The sequence below is a fragment of the Idiotropiscis lumnitzeri genome, chromosome 15 (genome assembly GCF_059441095.1).
Source record: "Idiotropiscis lumnitzeri isolate Australia: NSW breed Sydney's pygmy pipehorse chromosome 15, RoL_Ilum_1.0, whole genome shotgun sequence".
NCBI lineage: Eukaryota > Metazoa > Chordata > Actinopteri > Syngnathiformes > Syngnathidae > Idiotropiscis > Idiotropiscis lumnitzeri.
In genome coordinates, this window is record NC_142405.1 from 7,164,182 (window position 1) to 7,186,343 (window position 22,162).

The 22,162-nt window shown below is 40.4% G+C and overlaps 4 protein-coding genes across 4 annotated transcripts; 3 read left to right on the top strand and 1 right to left on the bottom strand.

Moving 5' to 3' along the window:
* Positions 1–450: 450 nt before the first annotated feature.
* On the bottom strand, positions 451–4,665 carry LOC148322580 (cell death-inducing p53-target protein 1-like). Its single transcript, XM_088317087.1, has 4 exons — positions 4,476–4,665; positions 2,752–2,901; positions 714–890; positions 451–639 (listed from the first exon to the last, which is right to left on the bottom strand). Exons 1-4 carry the CDS (start codon positions 4,625–4,627, stop codon positions 534–536), a joined length of 585 nt encoding a protein of 194 aa, XP_088173213.1. The 5' UTR covers positions 4,628–4,665; the 3' UTR covers positions 451–533.
* A 3,786-nt stretch (positions 4,666–8,451) lies between these two features.
* Positions 8,452–10,969, top strand: LOC148322581 (myeloid-associated differentiation marker-like). The gene is made up of 2 exons (XM_088317508.1): positions 8,452–8,856; positions 10,291–10,969. The coding sequence occupies exons 1-2, from the start codon at positions 8,590–8,592 to the stop codon at positions 10,882–10,884; spliced, it is 861 nt and encodes a 286-aa protein (XP_088173634.1). The 5' UTR covers positions 8,452–8,589; the 3' UTR covers positions 10,885–10,969.
* A 1,708-nt stretch (positions 10,970–12,677) lies between these two features.
* Positions 12,678–13,529, top strand: LOC148322582 (myeloid-associated differentiation marker-like). Its single transcript, XM_088317267.1, has one exon. It carries the CDS (start codon positions 12,678–12,680, stop codon positions 13,527–13,529), a length of 852 nt encoding a protein of 283 aa, XP_088173393.1.
* Positions 13,530–17,584: 4,055 nt separating this feature from the next.
* On the top strand, positions 17,585–21,374 carry LOC148322583 (somatostatin receptor type 5-like). Its single transcript, XM_088317084.1, has 4 exons — positions 17,585–17,870; positions 18,922–19,643; positions 19,709–20,134; positions 20,427–21,374. Exons 2-4 carry the CDS (start codon positions 18,963–18,965, stop codon positions 20,499–20,501), a joined length of 1,182 nt encoding a protein of 393 aa, XP_088173210.1. The 5' UTR covers positions 17,585–17,870; positions 18,922–18,962; the 3' UTR covers positions 20,502–21,374.
* The last annotated feature ends 788 nt before the right edge of the window (positions 21,375–22,162 follow it).

The window sequence follows — 22,162 nt, forward strand, 5'->3', positions numbered from 1 at the left end:
ATCCACATTGAGGTTTAAGTGGTATTTGATAGAAATGTGTGTGATTAATAATTACATTTTTTAGCATATTTTGACAATGGGATATTTTAAGTCTGCCTATTATGACCGCTGTATCCAAACAAAGAGGGATTATTGTACCCCAAATAAATGCATTGCTATTTCGTTTTTACGTCGTGCACTTTAAATTCGCGTTGTTTCTACTATTTACAGATGTCTTTGAATGCACCATTACAACAGCTGAGTTGTTGACGAGATCACGCCATGACGTCACGAAAATGTCCGTGATATTTTTGTAATTTATGGATAGTTTGCAATTTGGCAACTTCATTTAACACAACTAAACGTTTTTTTTCTCGTGCTTTTTTATTGACTAACATATGTTTCCACTGACTGATAATTTATTCATGTCATCTGTCATGCCACATCCACACATCTCAAATAAACAGACCATTGCATTTGCAGTGTTTACTTTGTCAAACACTTTCACTGCTTGAGATGTCGTGATCAGTATCACGTTCCCAATCTGGAGCATTTTATAACCGCTTGTGAACGTAGATGACTTTGTGGCAGGATGGACAGTGATGCTCCACATCCTTGCAGGAGTCCAAACAGAACGGTATACAGCAGCAGAGAAAACACCTGATAGAGAAAACAAAAAAAAGTAGAGTTAAGCATGGAAAACTTAGGGTATCTTGTGAGTTTTCTCTTTTTACCCAAAAATGGTGAGGCCTCCGCAGATGGCCCACGCCATCAGGCCTGCCTTGTGCTCTGTCTGGGTGACCACTGTCTGCTGACAGTGGGGGCATATGGCTTGTCCGGGGTTGTCTTGCAGGGAAGGTGTTACCACCAAGTGAGTCACTGTAGGTGGAAAAATTACAACACAATGACTTCTTTTTTTTCTTTCTTTGTCACAGTTCCATGTAAGACAAAGTCATCACAATTAATTCATTTAAGTGGCCAATAAAAAAATGCTGATCATTAATACCTGCCTTAGCATTTTGGGACAAAAAAGATCTAATATGATGACGTGGCATTTCTCATAAATCTGACATCCTTGCATGAATAAGGTTCGGGGGTTTTATACTAAAAGGCATATCAATACAGGAATAAACGCTTATTATTTTTAGAACAAAAAGCGTGTGTAATTGGGACTGCAGCTAGGTTAACAAAAAATGGAAAGCCTACGCTGTCAAATACTAATGGCGTCACATCTTTCGAATGAAACCTGAAATGAAATCGAAAAAAGGAAGTGAATAGCGACTTTTGAGACACCCCGCATTCATAGTCTTGTTTTTGGAAAGAGGAAAAGTGTCTTTACCATATAAACATTCAGTATATATTTAAAAAATATATATTTGTATCTTTTTAGATTTATCTTTCAAAAAAAATAATATTTTTCCTTCTTGTTTCCATTTTTAAGGACATTCTTTAAATTCCCATGGGGTAGTGTACGCGGCCATGTTATCCTTCACGGCAATGGCATAACTTGGCCAGCAGAGGGTGCCAAATGATACGATCACGTGATATCAGTCCACTGTTTAGTAATTTTCATTCAAGTATACTATTCAGCATTAACATGCCACGCAATCATATTCCGACCCATTTAGCCTATTTTGAGCATAATGTGGTCACTTCACACATAACTGATACTTATCGAACGTGGCGTGCCCAACAATACGCCATGACGGGAATTTTAATTCCCGTGGCAAAAAACGCATCCCAAAATGTGATTGCACGCCATGAGGACGACAAACAAAGCTTCGTTGTCCAAAAAACACGGGCTGCAAATTGACTATTTCCGCAGATCAGTTTGGAAGCATGCTGACTTCCTCGTACAGTGCAGATGCAGTTATTTACATTGCACATATGTACTGCTAGGCTATTTAAATATGTACTGCTGAGATCAGAGTGAGAAATGGAGAAAACAAAACACATGTATGGGATTTTACATGGACCTGTAGAGCTTTGGATTCCGTGCATGAGCTCACCTGGGGTAGATAAACCTGGGACAGCAGTGAGAACAGCACATGGAAGATGAAAACACAAGCAAACAATTCAGAATATCCATTAATTTGCAGTACATTACACACCTCAACTGTTTTTGCAGTCCTACTGTATTGCATCATAAACAATGACCAACAAACACAATTCTACAAATATATCGCCAACATCATATTTGCTTTGTTTCATAACATTTCTCTTTTATTTATTTATTTTTTGTCCAATCAGATTTTAGCCTCTGTGTGTTGCCATGTCATTTGCTAAAAGTCTTTAGAATCAGTAGCGATGGCAAATGGAGTGTTAATCATATTCTCAATGGCACATTTTTTTGAAACAATCAAATTTTATCTTTACCTCACAGAAGTAGATAGCTAGACCGCTAACGTCAGCAATTTCCCAACATCTAATTGGTTTGTCAGAATAAGATTATAGCAATAGTCCATGAACAAAACACACCTTTAAACACAAAAACATTGAATAATCAGCTTCTCAAGTGATAATGAAATACGTATTTTAATAAACGTTTTCCCTCATCATGTTATTAGATTCGGTTCATATGACATAGGTGTCACAGTTGCCTGCCATCGTGTATTTTTTTCCCACCAAAGGAAGTTAAGCTTATACCTTCCCGTTGATCTACGAAGCAGTATTCTGCTCAATACGAAAGGAAAGAGGAATTCAGAACCTTCAGATAAAGATTCTCCAATTCACAGTCATAACAATCTGTCATTTTAAACGGGCAGCATCCACAGACCTCCTTGGTATCCAACAGGTGGGGGTGCTGCATTAGGTGACGGGTAGAACCCAGGTGGGGGTGCGCCACCCCCATAGGTCATTGGAGGGCCAGGGTAGGGTGGAGCAGATTCCGGTCCTAGATGTCCTTTTTCCATCTTGAGATGTCTTTAATGGAAAGGAAACATCAACATTTACTTAGCAATCTGCAGAGAAAACCATCTGATAAACGAGAGAGCACTTGGAAGAATCACCTTTTCAGTACGAATGAATTATGTGTTTGTTTTATAAGTGATCAGGTTACCTCCCAGGCAACAAAAGCATACAGTTCATTGGAGACTTGAATGTTTGTTTGTCGGTCTGAATTCAGCATTGCGGGAGTGGTTTCAGCTAATAGATGTATAGTCAATATTTGAAGTTCTGTCCTGTAGTTGTTGTAACAACAATATAGAGCAGGCGTGGGCAAACTACGGCCCGGGGGCCACATGCGGCCCGATACCCGTTTTAATCCGGCCTGCCGAACTTGAAAAAAATTAAATGAATAAACCTTAATGTTTTTCAAAGACATATATATTGTTGGAATGCTTTTGTTCACTTTCATTTCAAATTAAATGTATTTTTTTTTTCTCCAATGAGGTGATGTTACCAAAACACTCCATTCATCCCCCTCTGTCAAATTTTAGAATTCATTGTGGCCCGCCAATTAAAAAGTTTTCCCACCCCTGATGTAGAGAGAAATGCCAATTCCCCCAAAACACACACAGGGATGCAATTATGGGGTGATTGATGGCGCACACACGTAGCTGAGTGTTGTACTAGCTGCCATTATTTGATCTGACTTTCACTCTAATTAATTTTTTTTCCCAGGAAATGAATCACATCATATTTCACAACTGTATATTTTTTTTTCAAACTCAGCCAACCATTTTCCTGTAAACGCCACTTTGACCTTTCATAAGTCTTCCTTGAATGACATCAAAATCAAATATTAACAACTCTCATAGGCACCCTGAGAACTTACCTAACCGGCATCAAAAGAGGAACTCTGGTCTCCTGTGTACAGAACTCAAAATTACATGGAAAGGATTTGGAAACATTTTTTTCAGAACACTTCATTGTTATTCACAGTAATGTTCCCCAGTGAAGCCTTTTATTATGTCAACATTTTCAGTTTTTATGGTACCCTATCACAAAGTTAGAAAGCATATCACGCAAGATGTCTTATTATGACTTGATAAATGCAATATTCTGAGTCCATGGTCCAGGACTCTCGGAGCCAGAGCACTTTACTTCGGCTTATCAATAATTTGATTAGAGGGAGAGTTGCGAGGCTTATGCTTAAAAGCTGCGATCATGTTGCCTGGCATTCGTCCAGATCCTATAGCGGTCCAAGCCGTTGCTCACTGTGTATTCCCAGTCAGTCCCTGCCAGCCATCCTCAGTTGCATCATGAATCCACACGAAATCATTAAGAGGAGCAGAAGCCACTCAAAGCACTCTTGTGGGTGCCTCACCCTGTTTTGCGCAACACGGCACTGAGAGCGCTTCATATCTTTTCAACTCACAAATATGGATGCAATTGAATAGCAAATAAAAATAATAAATTATCACTCTTTAGTAGCTGATTCAATGTGAAATCACCGCCCCAAAACATTTTACATTTTACACAAATACAACATCTCAAAATAACAGCGACAGGCACTCTAATTTTTTTCAACAAGTGATCAAATATGATTTTCCTACCTGTGGCTTTTTTTTTTTTTTAACCAGCAAAGAGAGCAAATAATCTTTCCTGGTGTGTCTGTTGACTCCGAGTGAGTGAAGAGGAGTGAGCACAAAATCAAGAGCGCACCCGATATGCGCAATATGAGATCATAAAAGCAGAACTCGATCATACAGATAAGACCAATAGAGGATGGATTAGCTCATGTGTTTCAATTTTTCACTTCTCCTCACAACTTTGTCAGTCGGGATGCCCCTCCCATTATGTCCGCCCAGCATCCCATGTGACTGGACACGTCAGAGAAAACGCAATCAAATTATACTGTGAATGTGTGTTTGTGTGAGTTGCAGTCAATCAGCCACTTGATGAGCTGGATGCAGTAAATATTGGTATTAGTTGAATTTTTAGTCCAAAATCAAAATCAATCAACTACCTGTTGAAAAACATTCCTCTCAAATGTCTTGCGTGTATAATGTCTCTCTGATTTTATTTTTTTTTTTGTTGCTTTGGATTAAAGTTTTCATTTCTTCCAGACCGTCGGAAGAGTTGTGTGTCGTTATTCCTTTGTCAATACAGTCATTCTGGTTTGTTAACCCTGAAAATAGTCGATACTACTTTTATTTATTATATATTTTATACATTGATTTTTTTTTTTAATTCACACGATTAAATATTTTAACTCAGTTAACTCAGTTTTATTTTATTTAAACAAAAGGCCTTGCAAACCAACACTGCTGGATTGTGGCGCTGACAACTAAATGTAGTGAGTACATTTTGAGAATTGTTTCTAAGAAAAATTCCTCGAACGATGACTCAGTTTGTATCGTAATCAAGGATGAAAGGAAGTTATTAGAAGATTCTTTGATTTAAAATACACTTCATATTTGGTGATTTGACATTAATTACAAGTTATTCTTCAAGTAAATACCTATTAAAAGCTTCACAGAAAAATAGTAGTAGAATAAATGCGATTAATCTCCATTAATTATGGAATTTTGGGCAATTTATTAGTTAAAAAAAATGGCAGCACAATATATATATATATATATATATATATATATATATGTATATATATATATATATATTGCAATACCTGTTATACTTCTCCTAAGATTCCTCTGACACACGCATTTCACAACACATGACAGAAGATCTCATGACAGTCAGTTTGGGACGAGAGAGAGGTCACACGAGGGAATCCTGTGAGAACGATTCACCACTACCATCTTGAGTATGAAACACAACGTTGGAATTGTCTAATCTTATCCAAACTTCAAACGTGCACAAACCGCTATGCGGGCAAGGAAACTCTAAATGCAATTTTACAGTTTTTTTCCTCAGTCGCTTTGGTATATGCGTGTTTCTCAAAACATTTTGTACAAATGGTAAATGTCAAGGATCCCTGTCTGTAATTTGGAGGGTGTTTGGACGTAAAGCTAAAAATTGTAAGTAACACCTTAGTGTATGCGGACAATTACTTTCACAGATCAGAATTGAAATTTGCAAAACAGTAAGTGCATTTATCAAAACCATTCCTACAAATGGATCCCCTGAAAAAGCCATTTTGCTCCCTCAAAAATAAATACTTGTGTCACTTGAACACATCAAACAACCAGTCTTTATTTTATTGTGTACGGTTGAGACAGTTAAATTGCTTAGTCATGTTGTCAGTATAACAGTTTACTCTTCAAGGGTGTTCTCGTACAAACTGCCTCTTAAGCTTGGAGGGCAATTCTAAATCGAAAGGTTCACCTTTGTGTACGTGGGAGAGCTCCTTAGGGAAAATTGTACCTGCAACACTGTCGGGATTACAGTTGCCGTTTTCCTATTTTCTTTGGGCTTGTGGGTACTACGGTTTAAATTGTTGTTTTGCCTCACTTTTATTTGACATGTTTCTCCTGAAATTTTCGATTGGAACTCCTAATTGTAACACATTTAGGGTGTTCAACTTCGGAGGTTACGCTGCATGTTTAAATGTTATGGCCATAAACTTAATGGCCACTAGAGGTCAGTATAACATCAATAAAATAGCGGCACTTGGACCATAACTTTTTTTTTACTTTCGCAATTTATCCATCCATCCATTATCTGTTTCGCTTCTCCTCACAAGGGACAATTTATTGGCATCCAATACAAAAGCTGCATTTAGAATATGTCCACCGTTGATTGACACTGCACAAAGGCTTTCATTTTATGATGAGGACAGGTGTAAAACTGCACTGCAGCTCATAATAAGAGACATTTCATTTTTAAAACACCATTGATAATTTTTAGCATTTACCGCAGAAATATGTTTTTTATGCTGTTGTCCATCCATTTTTTATGCCGCTTAGGGTTTTAAGTGAGCTGGAGCTTAACCCAGCTGACGAGAGGCAGTGTTCACCCTGGACTATTCAAGCCAATCAGAGGACACAAATAGGCAGAAAAGAAATTAATTAATAAACATCCATATGCACCTGTGAACAACTTAGATTCAAATAACATAACAGGCAGACTATTTCCGTGCAGATTCAAACCCAGACTCTGAGGCAGATGCGTGAACCACTACCAGACTTTTGGGGGAATATTCTATGGAGTGACCAAACAATCTTTTTTGGAAAGTGTGTGTCTCATTACATCTTGCATAAATTCAGAAAAACTGCGTCAAACCAAAAGCCAAAATATGGTGTTGGTAGTATGACACTCATGGGGCTGCTTTGCGACTTCAGGACTTGGACGACTTGCTATGATAAACGGATTCATGGATTCTGGTCTTTACCAGAAAATCTCATTGAAATGCTGTGACATAACCTTAACAAGGCTGTTCATGCACCAAAATATCTCCACAGAGATGCAAACGACTTATTGCCAATGACAGAAACGGCTGATTTCAGTTGTTGGTGGCTCAACCAGTTTTAGGGGATATTCTTTTTCCTCAGAGCACCAGGAAATTTGGAATTTTTTTTTCTTCATAAAAACTAACACTTAGCAAATATTAATACTTGTCCTTTGTATGCATGGGTGAGTGTCTTCAATTTGATTCAAAGGACTCACCATGAATATTGTGATCTTTTCCTCCACACAGCAGAGAGCAGCACCATCCATCTCATTGGGACTCATTTCAGCCCTGCTGACAACCCTGGAGAGCATCGGGGAAACTGAAACCATCATCAGCGTTATTAGATCAAAACATTACGCCAGCTGCATTTGTATGATTGTATTATTGATCCAACTGTTGCAGCTGCGCCAGTAAGACAAGGAGATAACAGTGGAAAGAAAAGAGGAAGAAGGACTTGCTCTCAAATGTTTTTTTTAATTAATTTATTTTTTTCTCGAGAGTCAAAGAATTATAATACATAAATATATTATAACGCGTGACGTCAACAGCAGACGCGAAGGACCCCCGTCCACATCTCGTACCGACACCGCCACTAGAAGGCAAACAGGGCGTGTCCTCATTTAGAATTATTTGTTAACTCATTCAATACCATTGACGGCTAAATACGTCAAAGAGCCATTTTTTTACTGGGCTGGTCGTGAATGAGTTAAGCAGATTCAAAAAGAAAAACTGGAAAAATAATGAGTACATCAATCAAATCAAACGTACAAATTGGATTAAAAAAAATGGTGTTGTATCGTTATGCTTTATGAGGATTTGCGTAAAATCAGATGGAGTGAAGCTGAAGATACAAAGTGCATGTGCAGCTTATCTACACATCGACCTTCTCGAATACGAAAGTTCCCGTTCAATTCCCGCTTGTAAGACACGCCTTGAAATGGACAAAAGAATGTGGTGGGGAGTGAAACTCGTGCGCTGTGTCACACTGGGTGGGAAACCGTTTTTATTAGCGCAACCTCAACTGCGGTGATAAGCAAATAGAAGCAATCACCTCCCATGCAAACATGATATGAAATGTGTCGCACGCATGCGCGTTGACGGTGGGCTTGCCACCCATTAGAGGATCTAAAATGGGTGCAGGCAACGGAAAGGGAGTGGCAGTTCCACGTTCAGTCTTCTCCGTGCAGCAGCAGATGTTGGAGCAGAAGTAGCGAGATGAGACGTTGCCACTGAGGCCGGTCGGTGTTGTTGGTGATCATCGAGTCAACCGGACGGAAGATCATTTCAGATTTGTTCTAAAAAGCAGCGGCGTCGTTATGGTGACAATTGACACCAAGGCGCTGACGGCGCCCGTGGGCATTGTTCGGATACTGGAGGTGATCTTCACCTGCATCTCCTTCAGCCTGGTAGCGTCGGTCACCCGCTCAACAGACTCCTTCTGGACATGGTGCATGTTCACCTGGTGCTTCTGCTTCGTGGTCACCATCCTCATACTCTTTATTGAGTTCCTCAGTCTCGGATCCAAGCTGGCTATTTCCTGGGATGACCTCACCACTGCCTTCGCCATGTTGGCTACGCTTATGGTGTGTGTTTTTGTTTTATTCATTTTATTCATTTGTCATCGCCAGAGCCTGGTAGGAACTTGTTGCATGGGTCAGATAGAGGCGGCAGTGAACATTACGGGTGATTACGTGTGGGGATGTCAGTTGGGAGTACAAAATTCAGCTTTGATATTAGTTTAGTCAGACGGATGTAAGCCCGAGTACAAATCTGGTCAAAGTACGGCCCGGGGGCCACATCCGGCACGCCCATGTGGCCCCGTTTTTTGTCCACTTTGTTGTTCACTGATAACATCTTTTGAATTGTTAAGACAATGATTTCCAAGTCGGGTGCTGGAGCACGCTAGTGTGCTTGGAAATGATTACATTTCACTTAATTTGCCCAAAAATGATTTATTAATGACAAATATGTCATTATGTCAGTGTAACAAAATGTACGCTGTGCCTTTCACCCAAATGGCAGAAGGCGCAATAAAGCTGCGCATCCACCTGTTGCTACGCATAAAACTGAAAATTCCAGGCGTCGTGCGAGTGTATAAGCTTTCATTTTGGCTAAACAGATTAATTTGGTGAGAAACAATATCATGATTATTTCAGTATTGAAAATTTTTGTGACCTTTTTTTTTTTTTGTGGTCGTGCACTTTTTAATGTAAAATGGCTGCCTTGGCTCACTCATGTTGGGGAAACATTGGTTGATGTCAGCTAAAAATAGCATTGGTTAACAGAAAGTTTTAATCTGAGGTGGGCCTTAATGTATTTTGGATTTTAAAAAATATTCATCTAAATTACCTTTTAAAAAAATTGGGGAAAAAAACTCCTCAGTACATTATGGTTATCATTATAGTTATTTTTTTTTTACAGTTACTTAGCATGATTTTTATTTTTTTTAAATCTTGATTTTTATTTTTTTATCGTCGCAGTATGGCCATTATACTGATATTTTAAATTCCGACTTAATTTTTCAAAACATACAGCCTAAGTTTTCGTCGCAGCTTGCCAAAGTTAGATAAGGGGCATTTTGGGCCGTTGTGGGTGTGAGCACAGCTTACTTGATTCAATAAAATGAATCCTTATCAAATACTTTGATGACACACCCTACAGAGACCTAACCCGAAAGATGCCGTAGTTGACCCCTATTCTACAATAATTCCTAACCAGTGAATATTGGATACTCCAGTAAAGGCGCCGAGCAAATCGACATAATCATGAAAAAGTAATTGGAAAAAAAAAAAAATTGCATTGTTACTAAAAAGCACTAACACAACAAGAATGTATTCTTACGCCAAATCAATGTGCCGTCCAAATATTTTTACTCATTCACTGCTAGCCCACTTTTTACATTTTGACGTCTATATCCGTCAATGGCAGCGAATGTGTTAACGCTCTTATTTGAAGATAAAATTACGACATGCATTGTTGCTAATTCTCCAATATTTCCTTTTTTTTTTTTTTTACAGATTCTCAGCGCATCCATCATCTTCGCCAACTTCTTCACTTGTTCTGTCTGCTCCGAACTGATTGCGGCGTGTGTTTTTTCCTTCCTGGCCTTCATCGCGTACGCCACCGAGGTGGGCTTGACCCGGGCCAGACCTGGCGAGATCAGTGGTTTTCTTTCAACAGTCCCAGGTCTCCTGAAGGTGCTGGAAGCCTACGTGGCGTGCATTATCTTCGTGTGCTTGGGGTACATCAACTACGAGCACTTCCCCGGGCTGCAGTGGTGTGTGGCCGTCTACTCCATTTGCTTCATTTTCGCGCTCCTCGTCATCATCTTTACCATATGCCGACTTCTTTCCCTCTTCCCGGTACCGTTTGATAAAGTTCTGATTGTGTGCAATGTGTTGGCCGTTTTGATGTACATCACCGCCGTGGTCATCTGGCCCTATTATAGTTTAAAGGATAATCCCAGACCAAGCATCTGTAATATGTTTCCAAATTCATGCGGATGGAATTTATTGGTGGTTATCAGTTTTATGACCTGTGTCAACCTTATTGCTTACATCGTGGATACATTTTATTCCTTCCGGCTGGTCTTCTTCATGAGTAGGACCTAAAGTCTTGTTTTAACATAATGTTGAATTTCAAGGGCATGATATGAAGTCCAAGACTTAATTGAACGTGACGTCCAATTCGCCTCTCTTGACATATTCTCCACTTTTGATGCAATGTTGATACTTGTTGGCGCTTTTACTCGTCCTCGCGCACGCCTCCATTGATGCGCTATGAATGTTCGCATGTGACTTAGAGTACGCATCAAATAAATAAAACGGAACCTTTTCGTACCAGTGTCAAATGTTTCAGCGTGTCAGTTACTAATGACAGCCATGACTGAGTTATTTATGAAACGGTTAAACACACAAAGTGACACGCCCTTCACCTTTTCAAAGTCTGCTTGCAAAGGTGTGTTGGCGTGCGTGTGTCATGAAGCACGCATGACGGCCATTTTTCAAGTTTCACCACACAGTCTCAAAAAGAGGCAGAGGTCAAATAAAAAAAAAAAAATGTTGAGTTTCTACATTTCATAATGAGTTACAACACTTTACGATTGTGAACTTTTCTGATAACCGATTAATTGGCCGATTAATTGAAAAAATATGACTAATACTATAGAACACTATTTCCAAGTTGAAAAGTGTTACGCTGATTTATACATCACAACCTTTCATAACAATCTCAAGACACTGATAAATAGAACCCATCAGAGGAATCTAATTAGTGTTAAAAAAAATATTCCAGCAAAGCCATGCCATCATTTCTACATCCTTACTGTTCCTGGCCCTTATCTCACTTAAATAATAAAAAATTAAAACATTTAAAAAAAAAAACTGTTGCGTCAATATTGACAGATGAATTACACGTTATCAGCGTCCATTTAGTGCATGTGATTCTACATCAATACCTCTCCATTAATAATTCATATCTGACATTTATGGTTTCACAAAGTTGGAAGCAGAATATTAAAATGCAGAGAGAAGTTGCAAATATTCATAAATCATCTTAGCACCGGGTTATAATGGTTTTGGAATTTTCATTAAGTTAGTTTTGATTTTGGTTTGTTTTTAAATTCAGTTAAATTGAGTTAGGTTTTAGAGTCCTTTTGTTCTTTTTTTAAATGCTTTCTTGTAGTTTAGCTTTTATTCGTTTTTGCATTAGCTTTAGATTTTTTTAATACATTGAATAGTTGTCAAGTACAAGATTTTAAAAAATATATATTGCGTAATAACGTAAACTAGAATTCCCCAACCACTATTCGACCTTCCTTTTTTTGTGCATCCATATAGTAAAACTGAAATCAAATACTATACATTTAAATAAACCCCGAAAACTCATTAAATTAAATTAAACGACAAAACGAATGACATGTTGCTATTATTAAAATGAGTTCTTTTTAAACTCTCTCATTTTTATTTTATTTTCTTACATTCATGAAAATGCATTTTCCATTTGAAATATATCGTCACCTATTTCTATGTTGACCTTATGTATGAATGTTTTACTCAGCGTTGTCACAATCCAGCTCGGGCAAGAAGCCATTTTTTCATGACCTCCGCTGAAGATAAGCCTCTGAATGAGGCTCCGAGAGCAAAGTCCAGCATGTGCGTGTCTCGATGCGGGCTTGATAACAACCAATCAGCAATGACAGCTCAGAGGCCATAAAGTGGACACTTAAACCAAAGATGCCGTGTTTGACTACACGCCCCGCAAGATGAGTTTCTGTTTCGAAGAACATACATCATGTGTTTCTTGCCGACGTGGATTTCGTCAAGGGCATCTCTTCTGCGCAGCAAAGACATGGAATGAGTAGAGAAGAGCATTTTTGAGGTCAAAGTGATTTGGCGGCCTCGCCATGATCCACGTCGACGTTCACTCCCTGACGCAGCCGGTGGGCATCCTGCGCTTGCTGGCCACCATCCTCACGTGTATTTCTTTTAGCCTGGTGGCATCGGTGGGGTACGTGCCTTCTCCCTACTGGGCCTGGTGCATGTTCACTTGGTGCTTCTGCTTCTTCTTCACTCTCCTCATCGTCATTTTGGAGTTCACCACCTTCAGCGCCAAGTTGCCTTTCGCCTGGGATGACTTCACCACTGCCTTCGCCATGCTGGCGAGCCTCATGTGCTTGACGGCCTCCGTCATCTACACGACATTTTTCACCTGCAACATCTGCCACCGACAGATCGGCGCCGCGGTGGTGTCCTGCGTGTGTTGCAGCGCGTACGTGGGCGAGGTGACTCAAAATCGGGTTCGGCAGAGGGGGCAGATGCGAGGGTTCCTCTCGACGTTGCCGGGGATAATGAAGATGCTGGAAGCTTTCCTGGCTTGTCTCATCTTCACATCTCTTGAGGAAAGCCAGTACGGCAACACTCCTGAACTGCAGTGGTGCGTGGCTGTGTACTCGTTGTGCTTCATCCTCGCCATGCTCATCATCCTGCTCACCGTTGGCCAGCTGACGTCGCGACTCCCGTTCTTTGACAAGATAGTGATCGCCTATGACATTTTAGCAGCAGTGATGTACATGACAGCGATGGTGATCTGGCCACTTTTTAGTTTCCGAAACAATCAGAGACCACCGAACTGCGGCTATCTGTGCTCGTGGGATAAACTGGTGATGGTCACTTTCATGACAATTCTCAACTTTTGTGTTTACATCCTGGACTCTGTCTACTCGATATGGCTCGTGTTATCTGTCGGCAGGGAGTGAAAAAAAAAAAGCGTGCCGTGCTCGACTGATTTTGTGCAGACACTTTTTATGCAATAAAATGTCCATTGTCTTTTTTAATTCTTTATTAACGACTGAAGTTCGTGTCAGCGCATACTTTCCAGTGTTGATGTAAATTAAAAGAACTGAAATGGAGTATAGTAAATGATTAAAACTATCACTACCATAAAAAGAGAACTCGCCTGCAGAACTTTGGATCGTGATACAATGAAAAGGATCAAACAGTGCAGATAATAATCTCTCTGTCTTTCCATCACTTTATTACCATCATAAACCACGACATTAATATGATTACGGGTGTGACATTATGTCACAAATTAATCAACCTTTTTAAATTATTTTTTATTCAAATAATAACAGGGTTTTCATTTTCTGCTTTGAAGAAAGCGGACAGCAACCTAACAGACTTGGTAAACCCTTGAGTTTAAATGACTATTTTCAACGGCACACTTTTTACAAGAATTGTTAATGTGCATTTTCAAAATGAGTAAACATATCTGAAAGTCTAGCAGGCAAAAGTTTAGAAAGTTTTCTAATACAAAAGAATTCAATTAGCCTTACTTTTCAAAGAGTAACAAAATCAATTAGTACCGTTAAATACCGTATTTTTACGGTCAAAAGACGGGCTATATCAAAAGAAGGGCTATATCAAAGGGCGCAGCACCAGTTGAGGGTGCTATTTCTGAATTTAATACTTAGACTGGGCTCGCCGCACTACGAGGCGCATGCTAGCTCGCGCATGCTAGCTCGCGCATGCTAGCTCGCGCATGCTAGCTCGCGCATGCTAGCTCGCGCATGCTAGCTCGCGCATGCTAGCTCGCGCATGCTAGCTCGCGCATGCTAGCTCGCGCATGCTAGCTCGCGCATGCTAGCTCGCGCATGCTAGCTCGCGCATGCTAGCTCGCGCATGCTAGCTCGCGCATGCTAGCTCGCGCATGCTAGCTCGCGCATGCTAGCTCGCGCATGCTAGCTCGCGCATGCTAGCTCGCGCATGCTAGCTCGCGCATGCTAGCTCGCGCATGCTAGCTCAGACTTCAACTCAGACGGATCAGAGATGTCAAGGCAACACATCTAATTGACAATGGCAGTTGAGGGATGTCACTGGTCACCACACTCCTTAGAGTCATGGTTAAATATTAAATATGATCATAAACAAAAATAAAAAAAATACACTGGAACATTCTAGTGGTGATGAAATACTCAATTATCAGCATATTTCTGTTCACGAAAGGTTAATATCCTCAATAAAAATAAATGTGCAGGAGGAAGAGGATGTAGTTGTTCTCTATGTGTTCTAGTTTTCAATGCTTTTATGATCTCCAATCGCCCCCAAAAAAGCATAATTGTTAAACTATTGCAAAAGCCTATATGTGACGCGCCAGCAAAGTATTACAAGTTAGTAAGACAGACGATCATGAAATGTACTTGCATAACTTGTGACTCACATATAAAAGCTATAAAATAATCGGAGGGAAAAAAATAGATTTTTTTTTTCTTTGCTTTTACTTCTTGTCAATGAGGCGAGTTAAAGTCAATAGTCTTGCACATGCGACACTCAAATGTCACTCATAGGAAGAACGAAACGACACAGAACGCCACCAACGGCAGAAAGAAATCAAGGTTGTATCAGGCTTTCTGAAGATATTTCCAGTTGTCGTGTTTTTCTGCTCCCTTATGCTTTAACAGAAAACCCAAAACGCGCAGGGAGGTCCCGAAAATTCAACACAGGAAAGGCTAGAATCGAGCCACAGAGCTTCAAAACTCGTCCACAATGCTACCGCCGCAACAATCTTAAAAATACGACAAGCAAACTGTTTTGGTGGAAAGCTGTGCTAAATTATTTTTATATACAACCTCAGACTTCAGCTTCTGTATAATGGCGATGACCTCTCGGGCTATTAGAGCCAAGTTCTATCAGTCCTGCTTACCATCAAAACGTGTCTTATGTTGACTCATTGCCAGGCCAATCAGCCCAGATTTTCCACATCAGTGCAACCTGCCAAGATGCAAATGCAAACACATTTTTGTGCACTTCCTGGCTTGCAATCATGGACAACGCGATTGGGCCGTCCCCATGGGCACCCCTTAGGCAATTAGACCCGACCACCATATTTTGCCATTTGGGTCACGCTGTGACTCCAATTTGATATTTCTCACAAGTTGATAAAAATTGTGGCAGCTTGTGGAGCCTTGGGAGGATGTTACGAAAGTGCAAGAGGATGAGTAGCGGCGAGGGCGACGGGAGGGGGAGAGGGAATCAATAAAAGCTTCCAAGTGGCATGGTGGTTATCATTTCTTTTGAGTGCCCATATGCAAAACAAATCAAGATAGCTTTGAAGAGGCACTCAGTGGACTCTGTGGAAAAATCATTTTTATATATGTATTGTAGTATTTAATCTTTTTTAGAAAAAAATTAGGAAACAATGATCCTAACGTCAGCAGGCAACAGCGTGACGTCTGCAATGCTAAAAAATGTTTTATACGAGAAGAGCCTATAAAGAAAGGGTCCTTATAAGTGTCAAACTGGGTTACGTCGGCTCGCGGCGCCAAATTAACTCATCTGATGTGCCATTCAGAGTAGAAGGGGGTACAATTCGAGCCGCTATCTAAACAAACTATTTGTTTGAGTGGATTCTTTCATAGGTTATAAATAGTGGTGAACATTGGGATCATTTATAAACTGATAAAAGAAATATAGTATGGGATGATGAATAACCTTTTACTTCTTTCTACTCCTTTTTGAATAGTGTTATTTGCGTCCTTTCATTCTTGAGTACCTAATTTAAAGGGGAAGTCAACAACTAAAAATGATTTGTAATAAAATGTTCTAAACATGGCATTCTGATTAATATTACATTTGTGAAAGATGAGTTAAGCAGCAAAATCCACCTGAGGGCGGCCATTTTGTCACTTCTGTCGACTAAAAATGACATCACAGGTGCTCATGGCTCAGGTAACGACCAATCACGGCTCACCTGTTTTCTGAAGCCTCTTTGACCGGTTGCCTCTGCAAGGCGCGACAGGTGCGTCAAAACAAAGACTGAGAAACAGTTTCTTCCGAGAGCCTTCTCCATTATTTAATTTCATATTTATTTTTTATTTAATTATTTCATCTTGAATTAATTCAATTGATATATTTAATAAAATTATTTGTTACATTGCACTGAATCCTGTTGTACACTGAAAACAATTAAGAGCATTCTGATTCTGATTCTGATGATTGGTCGTGATGTCATTTTCAGTCAACACAAGTGACAAAACGGCCGCCCACTGACATTTTGCTGCTTAAGTCATATTCCACAAACTCAATATTAATCAGAATGCCATTTTTCAACTAGTGGGCCTACATATAAAATATCCTGGTAACGAAATTTTTTGGGTTTGACGTCCCCTAAAAAAAAAAAACGAAAAATGCCCAGAAATGAACAGAATCATATATTTATTCATTCAACTCTTGTCTTCAAATTGCAGCGCTAAGATTGACCGTGGTGAGCAAATATGTGTCTTCGCGAGCCCATTAGTCGAGATATGATCTAAATGAGCCATATCATCACCCGCTATGTGCTGTTTGGCTAAGCGCATCCCTGCGGGGCGAGTTTCTATACACAGCTGTGTGTTTACTTACAACCTGGTCCTAGTTGGGACCAGCCAAACAGGTCCCATCAAAAGACGTCAGCAACTGACCCATTGTGAACACAACACGATGCGTCCGTGGAAAATACTGAAACTGTGTCCTAATTGGACGCAAATTTCACGTCGTCTTTTTTATCCCAAGCAACCTCATTGTTACTCACCTCCGCAACACGCACACGCACGTTCACACTCACGCTGAAAGTGATTCATATTTTTAGACATCGTATGAGCTATTGGTGGTACCTTTAAAAAAATAATAGAAATTGGGATGAAATGTTCTCATTTGCACTGTTGAGTGCAATCGTAGATACACCCACCCATGGGTGGGACTTTCGCATCAGAAGGAGGGGTGACACCCCCCCCCCCCCACACACACACATAAATACTCACCGTGCATCCATCTTTGACGCGTTTCCAACACGGTGTCGTTCGTTCCCGGGGTGAAGCTTCCAACCCAATCTGCAGAGGGCGAAGTTCATCATTATATTCAGGCCGCTGAAGATGCTGGAAGGAGCGCGATGATGTCCACCAAGATGACTCTCCAAAGTGACGAGGAAACTGAGCTGGAAAATTCTTCTATCTGACCTTCAAAAAAAAAAAAAAAAAAATTGAAGAGTGCTTTAATGCTGAGAGAGCAGAGCAGCACTCCAGGTGATGGTCAAGCGGAGCATATGAGGCGCACGGCGACAGGTAGGATACGTCCCATCCTCGCCACTTACTATAAAATAGAAACAGAAAAAGGGCGACACTAAGAGTCAACTTGTACAAACTAAAAATGGACGTGTGACGTAATTGTGGAATTAAAACATTAATGCAGGGATTCACAAATTAACACATTTACTGCCATTGACGGCTAGAGACGTCAAACATCCTTTTTTTTTTTACTCGTCTGATAGTGAATGAGTTAATGTGCTCACGTAAGATTAACAGTGCAATTGAGAAAAGATTTTGTCAATTAAATCAGAATTTTTAACTAAGATTTAATTAAAAAAAACAAAAAAAAAACAGATGAGCTATGTTTTGACTTTCTAGAGCATGCTCAAATTTTTAACTGGCTTTTGTAACTTTAAAACGACGAAGGGGTCGCTTTTTCATAGCCAAGCTAAAAACGTTTCTCAGCAACAGGAATAAAAGCAGTCCAATTACAAAATACTAAAAGTACGACATTTTTGTGTTGACGGCATTTTACTGGAATTTTTCAAGACAAAAAAATGGCCTGAGTCCAAATGAAGATGGCATCATATGCACAATAATACAAAAAAAACCCGACAAAGTGGTGGCCCAAGATGTCAAGCGGCACGTAGCCTGAAGCAAACATGGTGTTTGTTTTCCCAACAAGGCACTGCGGGCTGCACGTCACTCCTGTTTTTGGAGCGCGGTTCACTGAATCTTTACATCAAACCGGTTACAGTATTTGTGCAACAGCCCCGGGTTACAAAGACTGACAGCTTGCATTTATCAAATGAGTCGAGGTCACTCATGGCGAGTCCATATCAAAAGCGATTTATGCATTCGCGACTACCAGGTCGCAGTCCGGAACCGGGCAGCGGGCCATTTGGTACCGGGCCACGCTGGTAATTTATTATTCGTTGGGGATGTGGTGCAGGAACGGAGCGTATATTGTACGTCATTATCGAGAATATACGTCAGAACCCGCATCTCCCATATTTCGCCTCCTCGCCAACACTGCGAAAAATCTGTACTGCTGTAAAAAATGATTTCAATTTTTTTTTCCTACGAGCTGGCACCAACTCCAACCCATTCGCATGACCCGGCCTAAAGATGACCCAACATAATATCACATCGGTGTCTGAGGAACTGGACTTGTCTTTCCCCGAGCTCCACATGACGGAGCACAACGGCAGCATGTTCAACGTGACCGAGCCGCCGCCCTTCCGTGTCGTCATGGGGATCGTCTACAGCGTCGTCTTCATCGTGGGTCTCCTTGGCAACTCGCTGGCCATCTTCGTGGTGGTCCGCTACACCAAGATGAAAACAGTCACCAACATGTACATCCTCAATTTAGCCGTGGCGGACGAACTCTACATCCTGGGAATCCCCTTCTTGGCGACCAACAGCGTGCTTTACTACTGGCCCTACGGGGATTTTTTCTGCAAGGTGTGCATGACCGCCGACGCCATGAGCCAGTTTATGTCGACTTTTTGCCTGACGGTGATGAGCATCGATCGCTACCTGGCGGTGGTTCATCCCATCCGCAGCGCCACGTGGAGGAGGCCGCAGGTGGCCAAGATTTTCAGCGGCATGCTGTGGGTTGTGTCTTTTCTGGTCGTGCTGCCGGTCACCATCTACTCGCACGTACAGGAGGGCTTCAACACCTGCAACATCACATGGCCAGAGATGCAGAACTGGTGGTCTGTTGTTTTTATCCTCTACACGTCCATCTTAGGCTTCTTTGGACCGCTGCTCGTCATTAGCATCTGCTACTTGCTCATCGTCATCGAGGTACACACGCGTCTCGCTGATTTCCCCGTTTCATGTTTTAGTAAATCAGCTTCATCTCTCTCCAGGTGAGGTCAGCCGGCGCGCGTGCGGGTGTGACCAAGCGGCGTAAGTCGGAGCGGAAGGTGACCCGCATGGTGGTGATCATCGTCCTGGTCTTTGTACTTTGTTGGATGCCGTTCTTCACGACCAACATTGTCAACCTAATCCACATCATCCCCGAGAACAATGCCACGGCAGCCGTTTATTTTTTCTTAGTCATCCTCACTTACGTGAACTCGTGCGCCAACCCGCTCCTTTACGGCTTCCTCTCGGACAAATTCAGACAGAGCTTTGAGAAGGTGCTCTGTTTCCACAAACCCAAAGGGGTTGTTGCAACTGGAAACCAGAGGGACGCCCAACAAGCTTCACCCCAGGTCACGCCGCTGGGCAACCGTGTTCGTCTTTTTCCGGCCAAGAACGCAAACCACAATGGGAATATACCGAAGAGCCAGGTAGGATGTCCTTGACTAACCATTCAAGCCAGATTTCCAAATCTAACTCATTTACTGCCATTGACGGCTAAAGACGTCAAAGATCCTGGTCGTGAATGAATCAATAATTACACAAACATGCCGGGTTTTTTTTTTTTTTTTTTTTTGGTCTCCTGAAAGATGCTCAGTGACCTGAAGTCTTGTGAGTTTTTTTTTTTTTTTTTTAGGGCTCATGTGAATTACAGTTGCATTATTCATGTGTGAGAGTTTTGCAATGCAATCAAAGTTTCTCTGTGTGTGTATTTTTTAACAGAGCATCCAGATGGAGGCTGCTGGAAAACTTGACAATGACCCTTCAACTGCGTTGAATGGTCAGTCATTTCCGTGAGCCGATGCAACACGACGGCCATGCCAAATCGAAGTGACTGACTAGATTAAACTCTCAACTGGATAGAATTCAACTGTTCTTTATTTTTGTAGTGTTCGGCTGGGTTATGTGGATTAAATTAAAAAAATGGAAAACCTTTGCAGAATGCAAAACATGGTCATTTTTTTTCAAATTTGATTCATCTTCAAGAGTTCGAGAATTATTTGTGGGAGGAGTCAAGAAAGAGAGTTTTTTCCGAGGCCAAGTGCAGTATTTTTGTATGATGTCAATTTGTCATAGTTTTACATGTTCAAATTACGGAAAAATACACACGTGTTGCTTATTCTGACTGGGAAATAAATCATACTGCAATGTAAAAACCTAAGGGTTTATATTTGCCTGTTGATACCATATGATAATCACAATTTTCATCAAAATGAAACGCCTCAACTCACCCCAAAGCAAATCTTTGGCAGCAAAGCACTACTTTTATGTAAATGAAGCACCTCACTTCATTTTAGCGCAGTTCCTTGAGACCAAGATGGCGTCAAAGCAATACTTTTGATGAAGCCAGAGCACAAAATCAAATTGGTGCGTTTTCTAGAGAAGGGCAGCATGTGAAGTACACTTTTGCTCCACTGGAGATGTGACCAAATGTTAAGGAGCAAAATTATTCATGTGAGAGACTCTTGCCCCCTTGACGATTAATATTAAAGAGGCATTGTTTGGCCTCAAACCATGACGTGACAACTTCTTTTTTTTTTTTTTTACAAGTGAATTTGCAAATGGAAAAAAAACACTCTGCTCAAGGCAAAGCAACAGCTTAAGAATTGGCTTTTTGTTGATAATTGTAGTTGTTGCTAAAAAAAAAAATGTAAATGCACTTTACTCATAGCATGATGGCGTCCTTTTATGTTTACTGCACGAAGTACAGCGTAACCTTTAGTTTTTGCTACCCTCTTGTGGTCACTGTGAAAAAAAAATATGCCTGCCCCAGGTTGTCAAGGTAACGAACAAGACACAACTGCCCCCACAAAACCACAAAAAAAGTGATTTGGACCAGATGATGGCAAGTGGATTATAAGTGCACATCTTCATCTGATCTTTCATTGAGACACCATTGCAATATTGCAAATAGAACGTCATATTCTGCTTTTAAAGCCGATCTAATTTTGCTTAATTGGTCTGAAAATTATTCAATTACTACATATCTTTGTTCATTTGATGGGTAATGACACGTAGGACATTTAAATTGATAGTGGGTGTCTTATAGATGAATTGAATAATGTAGTATAAAAAATGAAATATTAAGACCATTAAATTTTTAAACTTTTATTAAGGTAATTTTTTTAATACTTTGCTGTGCAGTGCATTTTAAGCAAATCATTAGGTTCCTATTTGCATTTCCCTATATTATGTAAATGCAGTGTTATTTATATTATATATGTAATGCTTCAAACTGTGCATAATGTTGTGACTTACAATAATATCAAAAGTACTTTTTAAACTATACTCCTCTATTAATGTCGGAGTGCATATTTTATTAGGTAGTATTTTGTTGCATAAAGTAAAAGAACCACTGTTTGAAAAAAATGACACGAGGCTTACTTGCACAATTTCGCCACACGGGGGCGGTGTTGCAGCATGTTGTGTGCACCTGATGTCTCGCAACATCAGATCGG